At 40.8% G+C, this 13,934-nt stretch overlaps 1 protein-coding gene across 1 annotated transcript in view; it reads left to right on the plus strand.

Annotated features, from left to right (window-relative positions):
- The window catches only part of FRAS1 (Fraser extracellular matrix complex subunit 1), a 176,604-nt gene that overhangs the window by 115,923 nt on the left and 46,747 nt on the right, over positions 1 to 13,934 (plus strand). Inside the window, exons 27-29 of the mRNA XM_074823439.1 lie at positions 830 to 914; positions 3,841 to 4,167; positions 8,996 to 9,149. Of these exons, the coding sequence (XP_074679540.1) occupies positions 830 to 914; positions 3,841 to 4,167; positions 8,996 to 9,149 (566 nt within the window). The remainder of the gene's footprint in view (positions 1 to 829; positions 915 to 3,840; positions 4,168 to 8,995; positions 9,150 to 13,934) is intronic.

Below are 13,934 nucleotides of genomic sequence, written 5' to 3' on the forward strand. Positions count from 1 at the left end.
TGTCACCAGTATGCTCTACGGCATAATCTATATTCAGCCGTTACTTCTTTGCCTGCAGTATGAGCTCTGTTAGTGTCCTGGGATAATTAGGGGTGATTAGTAGCTGGCAACGCTCACACTGCAAGCATGTTGCAAGAAAGCAGGTTTTTGCTGCTGCCAGGCCATAAGCCAGTCATCCTGCCAAATTTCACACTTGATTTACATCACCGTGGAATTGTTCTAAATTTCTGCCTGTATATATTAGGGCATCCATTTGATCCATTGTTTTCAATAATTGTGTTTCAATTTCATCCATTTCATCCAATTCATCCATTGTTTTCAATAACGTGTTTCTGTATCATGCTTTTTTTTTTTTGTCTGCCTGGTAGTCACAGTGAAATGTCAGGATCTTGTCTTGAGAAACATAGTTACTTTATGTTCAAGGTTATTGGGTGGCATTATTGAAAAGTAAATAGGAAGCGAAAATGCTAAAATTGGGAGCTTCTGTTCCAAAGCCAGATAAGTGACATTTTTCTTTAGCAGTGCATAGCTGACATTTAGAATCAGTACTTTATCTTGGAGATGCCATCCTGTGTGGGTAACATTAGTTAAAGGGAAATGAGGGTATATTATTTCATAGTTAAAGGTGGTTTATTACATGTTGTGACTGTTACGAATCTTCAGAAAAAAATACTATTAAAACATAATTGAAAAAACTTGAGCTAAAGCTTCTGTTGCTAAGCTAGTAATTTTTACTGAATATATAATATTTTTATCATTATTAAGTCCTGAAAGAGCACTTCATTAATTTATGTTATCCTGTATTTTGGCTTGTTGGGGACTTGTTTAGGAAAGGACACTTTTCCTTGAAGGTCAGCGATCAACAGTTCTTCTCCCATCCTGAGGTGGTCAACATTCAAGCATTTTCAACACAGGTAATGTAACAAAGCTTGGAAACAACCACAAATTTTGTACCATTGGAACCCTGGTTTCTTGCAGTGATAACAAAGGAGCTGTGCAGAACTTGAGCTGGAGTTCAGGTCAGGCAAATTAGTCTCAGCTCTCACTTAGTTGAGAGGCAGCCAAGAGTCATGTGGAAGAACTGGACTTGTGGTAAGTGACTGAAGAAGCTGGCCCATGTAATTTTGCTTATGCGTGGAATTGTAGCTGTGCAATCATAGAGCAATTATCGGTGAGGGCTAAGGAGTCCCTACTGTTTAAATTATACTTTGGATCTCCAGATGGTCTAGTTCAGTCTCTTACTGCAGGGCAATTGAATGATGATTGATCCCTATGGTAGGGAAGCTTTAACAGTCAAGAGCATTTACTTAAATTCTCTGTTCTAGGACAGTTGGGAATTAAATCAGCATGAGCTATTTAAAGTGTGTCTCTTAAACTGCTCACCACTTCTAGGCAAGTTGATGGTACTGTGAAGTGTCCACGTCTCTCATGTTATTTAAAGTCTGTAGCATGTTATCGTGGAGGGACCTCACCCAAGAGATGGTATACAGGTTTGTGACTCCTGTTCAAGGGTGGGCTCTCTAAAAGGCAAGGTATGAAGAGGTGTGTGAGATACACATTAAGGGAGAGGGCACAGCACTACAGAAAGGAAGAGTTGTTCAAGCCCAACCTAGCTGCATGTGACAAGCTCAGCCTATCAGCAGGTCATATCACCACATCCCTCTGGATAGGCTTTGATTCCCACTCCAGCTGTGGGTGTTCCTCTGATGCTGCTGGGAGGGCAGTGGATGTGCTGGAGCTGCCCAGCCCGCTTGCTGCTGATCATGCTGGCAGCAAATTCACCATGGACTCACTTTAATGGGGTCCAGGTTTCCAAGGAGGTTTTGCAGCTTGCACTGAGTGTTTTCCATAGTCGAACTGTCCAGTTGAAAGCTTGATCAGATAGCTTTGCTTGAACTGAAGTTGTTGTGGCTACTTGGCATAAACAGACTTTAAAGTGCAAATGAGAGTCTGCTACTCTTAAAGCCCATTTACATCCTCAGAGGGGCATTAAATGGCTTGATAAAACTGTAGCTGGAAATCTGGCTATCATCCTTTCTCTTTTAGTGCTGACTCCTTCCTGCCTACAAGCCTGACTCAGCATCCATCCTCACAATGAGTAATTTAAGAAATGCATTTCTTTTAATCATTGCAGTGGCAGAGGGGTTTGTATCTGAAGGTGCTGGTGCTATTCTGTGCTTCATGCTGAGTGCAGTAGGAATGAGCCAACAGCTCGAAAACATGGTGAGCTGCTGACTCGCTCACTACATACCATGCTGGAGGCCTGTGGGTGGTCTCCGTTTTAACGTGTTTAGTGTGCCTTACAGGAAACAACTCTTCCTGAGATGCATCATTTCTGTGGTTCTCTGACAATCTTGAGACTATGCACTGCTTGGCTTTTTTCCAGATTGGGATCCTAGAGAGGTGGTAGCTTCAGAGTTAGGAATTACATTTCTTTTTTAATTGTACTTTGTTGCTTTTAATCATTATATTCCATACTAGTCATTCCATAACTTTTGGAAATTAGAAGTGTTCTAGTTTGTCCTTTAGTGTAAGCCAAACTGTGGATTTTGATCCTGTTGTGTGTATATTGATTTTGGCTGGTGCTGAAATCTTTGCTCAGTCTAATCTCTTGTTTACCTCAGTAGGACATTCACCTAAGAAAGAGCTGCAGTCACTGCCCCAGAATACATAATTGAGGTTTAATAATAGGCATTTTGCCTGCCAATCCTTAATAACCCTGATAAGTTGTACACAGGTGAAATGGCAGCAGTTAGCTCTCTGATGAATGTTCCCAGGGCTTTGACTTTGTCTCTGCGGGATCACCTCCCTCCTGAGGCAAGGTATTACCAATGGCAAATGATGTTTATTGGGATCAATAGAGACTGCACGTTTAAACTTCCTTGATGATGAAGAACTAGAGAACTAATTTAAACCAGCAGAAATGTGGACTCTAGCAGATCTTTGTTCTAGGATGAGTAAGGCTGTGTGGAGTCTTTGAAAATAAATAAATAATTATGCTGACGACACCCAGTTTTGCTGTCTTTGAGATGAACTTTATCAGTTCAAGACAAGCAAAAGCACATCCTTCAGTGTTAGTTGATTGACTCATTTCTACTTAGAGGCATTAATTCAAATTTCTTCCTCTCAGTTTGGCTTACTGCTATTAGTATCCTGTGTAGGTTATTCTTTCTCCCATGGCATTCCTTGTTTCCTTTTTTCCCCCTCTCTGCAGATAACATGGACACACAGGTTGTGGGGGGTCTTATTCTCAAGCATCAGTGCTCTGAAAGATGTCTAAGGTATCAAAGCTGTAGGTTATACACAGGGAGAGTATGGTGTGTCTCCATCCCCAACCCACCCTGAACTCATTATCCACATACATAAATCGTCAACATCTCAGGTGCTTGCATTCCAGTCGGGCCTGCCAATGTACCCGTAATGTGTAGACCTTCCAAAATAGTTGGGGTCTGTGTTTCCATTTGAATTTCCATGGATTGTAATAAGGCAAAGCTGTGTCCTTTGTCTCTTATCCATGCAGACAGCAAAGCAAATAGAGGCTCTAGCTGATAACTCAATTGCTTTCTGTATAAATGTCCTAAGATTTTTTCCTTTCCTAAGCTTGCTGTGGCATGAAAATCTTCTTTTAATGTAACTAAATCAGTCTAAATTGCTAAATATTCTTAGATCTGCCCGCTGGGAGGGAAAGTGCAGAGAGTGATTCTCTGCTGCTTAGAAATAGGAGGTTTCCAGGGATGAAGTGAGCTAATTTCCTTAACCCCACATATTTCATTCCAGCCTTTGATCATGATCAAATTGCTATGGTTTAGCAAACACTTAAGAGCTGCTTTTGTGTTTCAGGCCCCATATGTGTTCAGAAATGAAGCCCTCCTTGTCCACAAAGGGGAAATTGGAACTGTAACTGAACTGTTGCTTGGTGTGAGAGACAGTGACAATCCTCAGGATGTTGTGCTGACGGTTTTAGAGCATCCACATCACGGGCGGCTGATCAAACCTCCTGGGGACTCAGCTTCCGCCGTCCACATATTCCACCTGGATGACCTTGCCAGCGGACTGCTGCGTTACGCTCACGATGGCTCTGACACGCGGGATGATGCAGTTCTTCTGCAAGTGAACGATGGGTACCACTTCCAGAACATCCTTTTCCACATTAAGATTGCTCCCAAGGTATGTGCTGTGACATAAACCGTCACAGGCAAATTAGAAGCCTGGAGAAATATCACTATGTCCCTGAGGTGTCACTAGTCCTGCATTACTGACAGGCAGTGGTCAGAGACAGGAGAAAGTAGTGGATTGATTGAGTTTTGGAGGTCACCTGAATTTTTGGTTTGCGACAGGAATGGTTCAGCTAAAATTGTGCAGCTTTGGCAATTCAAAGTCCATAGTTATTTGATGAAAATATTTTCTGGAGTTGCAGGTGAGAGTTTTGCACTGGTAAGGACAGTGAATTTAGAGTATGAGTGGATGGTGGGGAGAGAAGGCTGATGAGATAGGCAAACCAGTCACCAGGCTGATGGGCATGCAGTGGAGACACAAAAGGACTGTGCGTTAACTAAACAACTTGGTTAGTAAGGTCTATCATTGGTACTTTGGTGGTGGTGGTGGTGTCTCCCAAGATCAGGATCTCTGCTGTTCACTCAGCATTGCTCCACTGAAATCTCACTTGATGCATCTTTCTATTTGATAATTTCCCTAAGGACAGGGCACAGATACCTAAATTCAGAAATTATTAAGTATTTTAATTTTTGTTTCTTGTTTTATTGCAGTTCATAGTCTCTTCTGTATTTGGACATGAAGTGGCACTTTGTATTAAATTTTATAGAGATTACAGCATTAAAGTTAGAAACAGCAGTGCTTTTCCATTTGTTTATGAAGTAAACCCCAGCCAAACAAGGCATGAAATACATACAGTATGCATGGTGGATCCTTGAAAAAAATAAAGTTGTTGAAGTGCTTGCAAGCATTTCAGTTCTGGTATTGTGGTATTGTAATAAAGCAGAAGGAAAAAAAAAGCTGAAAATGTCCTTATCCCTTAGTTAACGTGAAAGAGTAATGAAAAATAGAGCTGTCAGAAGTCCACGGTTTGCAGTCTTTTCATGTATGGATCTGAGAATTACACAATCTTTGAGTGCTTCCACTCCATGAAAAGGAGTTAGGAGGAGATGCTATTACGCCTCTTTTGTCCTCTTCTCTGCTGTATTACATGTCTTTCACAGCAACTTGGGCATGAAAATTTTAAGTAAGGTTTACAAACGCTACATGCATCTGTGTAGTTAGCAGAAGGAGGGACTGATCCCATTTGGACCCTGCAGGTGCTCCTAAAGCTGCAGTAGTAATTAATGATATGACTCACACATCAGTCTGGGATTGAAAAAGGGATTGCTTTCGAGGCTGGTACTGAGTTTAGACTCCTGGAATAAGAGCAGCCCTGCATGTGGTTTCTTTACCCAGATCACTTACATGGCCCTAAGGAGCCTGTGTAAGGTCAGGAGGACTATAAAAATGCTTGCACACCACTCTGTGTTGTTTGTAACACTTTTTTTTTTTTTTTTTTTTTTTTTTTGCTATTGATTAAGCAGGTTCTTGTAAATGCCAGTGAGGGTGAATTGCTGAGTATAGTTTCTTTTATTAGCCGATTTTGTGCTTCCTTGTCTCTCATTATCTTTCCAAGTCTCTCTGTGCAGCACTTGGCTACAGAGAGGAATGAAGATGGTGACAGAGGTGAGAGCAGAGCAGCTTTTACTATGAGGGTGGAGCTGGCAGATACCCAGCTCCAGCCTCATCCTAATTATCGTCTTTGTGGAGTAGCCTTGGGAGCTGAAATGCAGGCAGGGTTTATTTCTGAAAAGGTGCTGTTGAGACACACATGCAAAGACACTTGGGTTTTTTCCTTTGGTTTGCATCCAGAGATTGCTGAAGAGCCTGGCAGGACCCTGGCTGGAGGTGTGGGAGTTCAAGGTGTGGTTTTTTAACCATGTTACTTACCTGAGTACTCGGAACTTGTTATAATGTGCTGCTCGATGGTTTTATATAGTAAGTCCTGGTGTGAAAGGACATTTCTAGGATTCTTGTTCAGTGGGCTCAGACAGTATAATTCTCAGGCATTAATCCATAGGAGCACTGCAGTGAAAGTGTGGAAACATAAATGAAGGACAACATAACCTTCCAAATATTATGAATTAGAAGGTTTTGTTTCTCACAACAGGTGTGCCTTGTTTTCTCCAAGGTGCTTTTTTTTAGTCCCTTCGGTTGCTAACAACCTACTTTCCCTATTTGCCCCCGTCCAAACACTTCGTTTGACCTACTGCAGTCTGAACAGCTGGCCTCTATTTTGAGAGCTCTTAATAGTGATTTGCACTGCTGTATATTTTTGTTGATGTTCTCTAACAATTACAACTTCTGTGAAGTTAATTTGAGACCTGCTGGTGCTTCATTTTTGGCAGAGCACCACCAGTGGTGTTCCAATGGGAAATAAGGAGCCCATGCCCTAGAAAATATGTTCGCAGGCTATGTACTGTAAGTCAGAGGAGGTCAGACCTACCCATGTGTGATCTGCACATTGCTAGCATGATACAGAAGCCTTTCTTTTCTGAGAGGTAGGGGTAATGCAGGAAAAAAACAGATGTTTATTTTAGGGGTGTGTTGGACCTCTAGAGGGAGATTCAGATAAGGGAGATCTCCAAGATACTTGCAAGTCACTGCATCTTGCCCTACCTGCGAACAGGTAACTGAAGCATGGACCAGGGAACATGTTAGCTTCCCCGGGCTCTCTGAAAACACTTTTCCTGTGCTGTAAATTCATTCACACAGTTTGCTAACTGTGTCCTCAGGTATCAGTAAAAAAAATCATCTAATGTGATTCTAGCTGTTTTGCTGAACACAGGGTGAGTACTCGGATCAGACAATAGCTTGTCACTAAATATATTTTTAAAAAGATTACCAAGCAAAAAGAGCTGTCTCATGAATGTGTTCTTATTAACAAGCAGGATCACAGCATCAAAGCTGAGTGGAAATGGTATTACATTAATGTGGCCAGTGAAGGAACATTCAATCATTTACTTACCCAAAAGCCAAAGGGTTCCATGTTTATAGCAAAATCGCAACCTTGTGTTTAATTAGCATTCACTTAGAAATATTTTCTTTTCAAACAGTGCATTTTGCCTGTCATTCTTTGAAGTGTGGTTAGTCTCTCTTTTCTCTCCTAATGCAATAAATCCAGGGACCTTTCTGACCTTTTTAGTTTGTTTCCTGTTCCAGAGTTATGCTTTGCTGGGCCTATCTGTGTCATGATGTGAGCAAATCAATAAGGTCAGAGGAAAGTTATCATTGGCAGGGTTCTCTTGGCTGGCACAGGGTCTAGTTTTCTTCTCCACTGTTCTTTAATAAAATAAAGCAACCATTGTGCTGGGAAACTCTTGACCTGACGCAGTCTAAGATCATGCAGCATTTAAAACTAACACTGTGCAAAGTGAGTGTAGTACAAATTAAATGGGTGAAAGTTGTGCAGCAGACATGTCAAAATGGAGATGGGAAGTCATCCTTTCATGTGATTCTTTTTCACAAACATCTTTTTAGCCGTCTCTACTGTCTCTTTTGCAGATTCAGAAGAACATAGTAATGAGTCATTTATCAGTTCTTGGGGTGACACATGATTATGTGGAGTAGTAAATGAGGAGGAAGATGATCACTTATGTGGAGCAGTCAGGATTTTGACTGATTATGCAGCTCACCGCAGCCAGTTTCAAAGTGAATCTGCAGGAAACAAGAAGAGAAGTCACATTTACAGCAACTGGGCTTATAAGACAGAACCGTGTCGTAGAAGAGGTTACGGGGGTTTTGGTGGCCTGTCCAACAGATCATGAGCTACGAAGTAATTTAGAGCCAAAAAGGAATAATATAATCCTTGAATGCCAGAGTAGGGTTTCTGAAGTATGTGAAAATGATGGTGAAACTATTACTGCATCCAGTCCTGACATCCACATTTCAAGAAGCTTGAATGAATATTGGATAAATATTCATTTGGAAAAAAAGCTGCAGGAATAATTTGAAGGTTAGAAAACCCACCAAGTAGCAAAAGACTTTGAGGGATGCTCAGGCAGACTTCAGTTTTACAAAAGTGGTTAAGAGATGGCTTGTCAGTGGCTGTATGTCCCCACGCAGAGAGAATATATTTGATCTAGAAGTCTTTCTATGAGTATATTCTAGTGTAGCAAAAAAAGTGATGTGGATTTGGTGCAGTAGTTCCTAAGTGAAATTTGTATACCTAATTTCTGAATGTTAAACTACTTCTGTTCAAGCAGAGGATGGAAAACTGTCACAGTTCATGTTTCTGCCAAAATTCATCATTAGCATTTGCACACCCTTAAGTTCAGTTTTCCCCCATCTTGTAGAAAAGCACGAGGTTGGTCTTGAACCTGGGTTTGCTCATGGAGAGGTGATAACAGTTATAGATGTGTGTAAAGATAGTGGATGTGCCACAGAGAAATACTTCTGAATGGGTAAGAAGCTGTTGTTCTGTAAGTACTCTTGAACTGTGTGTATTTTTAGAAATAAAATGAGGAGACATGAGAGAAAATGTCGATCAAATCAAACTAGTGTAGTAGACAGGGTACTTTTTTTCAGGTGTTGATAGTAGTGAATTTTCCACTGTGCCATGGAGATAAATTCTGTCAAGACATGTCAAAAGTCAAGCGGAGAGAGAATGAGGATGGTGGTAAAAAACAAAATTATGGAAGAAGACTGAGTTCGAGAAGGTTTAAGGTCAGCAAAGGGAACTTAGAAACATTGTAGGACAAGGTCAGTTCTATGGGGTGAGAACTGAGTCCGAGGGATACAGGTGAAGGATGCCCAACCATTTCTTGAAGCAGACAACCAGGGTTGAATGCATAAGAAATTCCAGAATACTCTGCTTGATCCTTTTCACTTGAAAATCTGTTTCCATCAGTGCATTGCTGACATTCAGTTAAGCCTTTTGCTGCTGTCCTCCTGCATACAGAATGACAGAAGCCCTCAGCTGGTGACAAACTCCCTGGTCTGGGTACCACAAGGAGGCATGCTGCAGATCTCCAAGACAATTCTGCACGCCAAGCTACCTGGTGCCCGTGACTACGAGATAACCTACACCATCATCAAGGACCAGCCAAGACATGGTAAATATCTTTGGAGTTCTGTTGTCAAAAAGCAGCTGTAGGGTGTTGCTTTTGACCCCACATGCCCCAAGGTGTCCATCCACTAAATAAAAGTACACGGTTCTGGTTACTTCTGGGGAAAAGGATGTTCTTCATCGACCTTTGGGAATGTGATTCTTCCATGGTATTTTGCCCACAACAAATAGCATTTGAGGGAATATTTCCTAATAATTCTATGATGAATAGGTGCTGCTAACCTCATCTTTTTCCAATTCAAATGGGCATGTGAAGTAATGAAGCACTATTGTCCTGCCTAGTAATCTGAACTTCTGCAACTGTGTTTCTCTAGTGGTAGTAAAATTTTGGTGGATTTACAGCCTTGTGAGAGCAGAATCTTACTCACTGCCAAAAGATGATATTCTACAATGAATGTCTGGTTTAAGAGGAGCATAGAATAATGTCTACCTCTAGAAACTGCTGAGCAAAAGTTTCCCTTGAAGAACTGGAGAACTCCCTAAATTCCATGACATTTGATTTAATTTCTACTAACAGAAGTGGTCACTGACTCAAACAGAAATAGGTGACATTTGCATCCATATATAATTCTTGTCTCCAGATTCCTTTTGAGAGACTCTGATCTCACCTCTTAGAGTAACAGCTTTCACAGGCAACCCTATGCGTAGGACAGCAGCTTATAGAGTATCTTCTGGACCCAGGCCAAGGAGGAGTGTGGAAGGTACTAGGATTTGTGGCTGAGATACAAACTGAGAGAAACTAGATGGAAAAGAGAAGATGTCATATATGGAGGGAAGAGAAGTGTGGACGAAAAAGAAAAATGTTATTTTCCTGCTCAGCATCACCATTTTCTTCACTAGAACCATGTCTTCGAATAATATGTTTTGCACTTCTATGAAATGATATCATTGCTTTTAGTTTGCTGAGCCAGATAAAATTAGAGGATCCCTTTAGCAGCATCAGTGCCAGTTTTTTGCCTCTTGCTGTAAGGATAGGCTGGTTTCCATAACAGCTGCTGGTACCTGATGGAAACATAGATTATGTTATTTTTGCAGTTTAGAAGAGAAGTAATTAATTTGTATTCCCCCTTTAGTTTTCTGCAGATGAGGGACTGTCTTCTCATTTTTAATAAGCATTTACATGAAAACAAGATTTTTTCCCTGAGGAGCTTGTCTCTTGCTGCCTAACCCTAACCAAAATTTATAATCCTGTATTTGTATCACCATAATTACATCTGCTGTAATTAATTGCAATAACACAAATGAGTTTGTAGCTGCAGGTGAGGAATAAGCAGTAGAAATCAATGATCTTCAAAATTTTATCTAAAATACTATTTCACAGAAAGCGGGAAAAAAAAAAAAAAAGACAGAGAAATGTAGAAAATAGGTCCTGAATCAAGGACAGCTTATCCGCCTATCTTAGTATCTAATGGGAAAGATATTCATACCTGTAGAAAATACATAATTTGATTTTTTGATAGAAAAGAAAACCACTTTAGAACTAGCTATTAGATTTCTGTAGCATGAGTGTGTGGACAAGGAAGGCTTCTTGCCCTTTATTTCAAGACTCTGAAACCAAACACAAGGGATATAATTAGGGAAGGAAGATTTCTTTCCACATGCCCTCCTTCTGCAGGGCTTGATTTGGCCCTGTACAGTTGGGCACTGGAGAGCAGTTGGTCTTTCTAAGGATCTCTTTATGCTGGACGTCATGTTTTGTCCCTAGAAGTAGAACCAGTATCTTCCCTGGCTTTCCTCCCAGCACACAGGATGCCTCAACACAGCTCCTGTTACATGGGAAAAAAACCTCACTTCTATATTGTTATACCCTAAGCTGCTCATGTGACATACATTCTTAGAGGATGAAATTTGTGAAGCCAATGAAAAGTGACACAAGCACCCAGTCTTCTTGAAATGAATGAGACCACAGTGCCTGAATCCTCTAGACAGCTCTGAAAGTTGCAGCTGTATAGTTTCCATATATTTCAATAAATTGCCTGAGTGTGCACAAGTTGTACATTCATGTGTGTAACCCATCAGCAGGTGCTTTTCTACTTTAAAAAAATATGTTTCAAATGAAATGGTAATCATAAACGATACAAGAAAACATCAGAGTTGTTCCTTCTGATCACATTAAATATTAATTTGTAAGAAGACATACCACGTGCATCTTGCTTAAAGCAGCTATATGTTCTAATTGTTTCTTCTCTTACTTTGGGAGGGATAAACAACTTGCAGACCCTAACTCCTTTGGGTATGTGATTGGCATCTTTAGAAATCACACGAAAGATTAAGGTGGTGAACTCCCATGAGCAAAAGCTTAAGATTGGGAATATAATTAGGACACTGATAAGGGAATATTAGCATAGAGTTTGATGATAAAATGAAAGTGTGATATTTCAGCTTGCTGAATTATTTTTTTTACTCCAACTGTTTGAGGATGGTTTTGGGAAATGAAGTGGGAGAGCTTATGATGGATATTTTGCATAACAGAATGATTAATGCTCTAAGGAGAGTTGAAGTGATTTATAAAATATGTGGCTTCTGAATTAGCAGCCATGAGGGATACTTTCAAAGACTAGAAGAGAAGCACAATATACAACAAACAAGTTAGTTAAAGAGCAGCTGAATTATATATAGTCAAGAATGGTAAAAATAGGGGAAATGTGTAATTTTTTCACAGATTATACGTTAACTCCAAGACAAGTAAATTGCACTGTAAAATAGAAAAATATGCCATCTATTTCAATACTATAGCTGTTTGTCAGGTTTTAATTTCATTTATGTGTGTGGTTAGGAAAAATGTTAACATCAATGAAATTGATGTCTAAGGTTTTGATACCCTTCTCTTGGTGGGTAGCACTTGGTTCTCTGAGTAATTTTATTAAAGTCTGTTGAACATCAGTAAGTGGCATCAAAATCCAATCCTTGCAGGCATCTGTGAGCAAAGCTGATAACCCGTAGGACATGCCCCCATCCTGCTCTTCTCTGTCATATCTGCAATGAAGCCAGTGATGTTTCTGTCCAGCTGAGAATCCTTTTCTAATACAAAAATCAGAAATAAGCTGGACGTTAGAGAGATAAAAGCTACATGCTCCCTGGAGTAAGAGCTACAAACCAGGGCATACAGACTTACTTTACAGCCCACGATACAGAGGTCCTTTACTATACCTGTTCAAGAGCTCTTTTTCAGCTGAAGATTTCTGTTCAGGTGAGTCAGCTTAGTGTACTTTTTGGCATAATAATTCCCCAAAAGAGCTAGTAAAGAGTTGACCTTGAAAAAATTAGTATGCTGTATTCTGATACTGTTGCAGATGAGTGTTTTAGATCACTTAAAGAATCACCATCAAAGGTATTGGCAAAAGTGATTTTAATATGATGTTGTAAAAGTGTGACTTAACAAGGTTCAATGGCAAGGTTCACCCTGTTACTTACTACATGGAAGAAACATACAAAGGAAAATCGAGTTAGGATCAATTTAGAATGATTTATACAGAGACGAAAGACACAAAAAGGTAACAGAGTCACAAGGTTCAGAGTGGACCCCCTTGCTTTCTAAACTCCTGATGGAGCTTAGGGCAACTAGGTCCAATCTTAGTCTCAGACTTGGCCAACGGTTTATGCCTAATGGAAGAGATACAAAGGGTAAGGAAAATCTCCCATTGAGTCACGAGGTTCAGAATGGATCCCCTTGCTTTCTAAACTCCGTCTCAGAGAGGAGTCTAGGTGCGGCTGGATCCAGACATAGTCCCTGACTTGGACAGTGGTTTATGTCTAATGGAATAGTTACACAGATTTCATTAGCATTAATTCAGCATGCTATCAGTCACTTACTGAGGATCTGTTGCGAATAAGGGGTCTCTCCACCTTAGGTAAGGAAGGATCTCTTAGTCTCAGGTAAGGAATCTCAAGCCTTGAGAGGTGTCCCTGCTCAAGGGGAGAGTGGCCTGGCGTGCAGTCCAGCTGCAATTCAGGGAGAGCTCAAATTGGGCTCATCCAACGATCCATCGTTGATAAAAGGTCTGTTTGCCTCGAGGAGCAACCTTGGATGGCATTCCAGCTCAAGGGGAGATCACTGCCATGCAGCCACACTGCCTAGCAGGGAGAGCTCAGAGAAGGTTCCCTTAGGCTCTCTTATTTATAGGCTAAAGTGATTGGCTCATAGTCAAATTGCATACAATGGGAAAGGTATGCACAAGACTCCTTGTACCCACAACTTTCTTTGTTCTTTGATAAACAAGTCTTGGAAAAATCACTCACTATTCGTCTGTTAATTGCATGATTGTTGATCTAAGCTCATACCTGTCGATGCTCACTGGGTCACTCTGCTCCTTTGTGGGTTTTCAAGAGCAGGTCTTGGCCCGGGTGCAGCTCAGGCCTTTACATACTTTGGAGCCTGTACCAAACTACTGCAAGTTTGGTTAAGGGCAGGTCAAGTGCATCCATCACAGATACTTAAGTTGTACCCTTGAAGGGAAGATGGATAGTCTGCTGCAATGCTTTTTAACCCTGGTTGTGTCTCACTTCTCTCTTGTCCCTTCACAGGAGCTCCAGAAAGTGAGCCATGTCCTTTGCATCTGTTTTCCTGCTCAGTTTATCAAATGGGCACATTTCAAGGGTGAAATGAGCTGGTCAGTGGGCAGAATGACATTTTAGGAGTTTAAAGTTGCAGATTCTGTTCTTTGCTTGACCGTGTATTTCTTCAGTGTTCTTGCATGAGTTACTTGATCTGCCCTTTGCCAAAAGAGGAGATAAAATTTCCCTATGTCAGTGGGATGTTGCAAGGTCCACT

The sequence above is a fragment of the Strix aluco genome, chromosome 4 (genome assembly GCF_031877795.1).
Source record: "Strix aluco isolate bStrAlu1 chromosome 4, bStrAlu1.hap1, whole genome shotgun sequence".
NCBI lineage: Eukaryota > Metazoa > Chordata > Aves > Strigiformes > Strigidae > Strix > Strix aluco.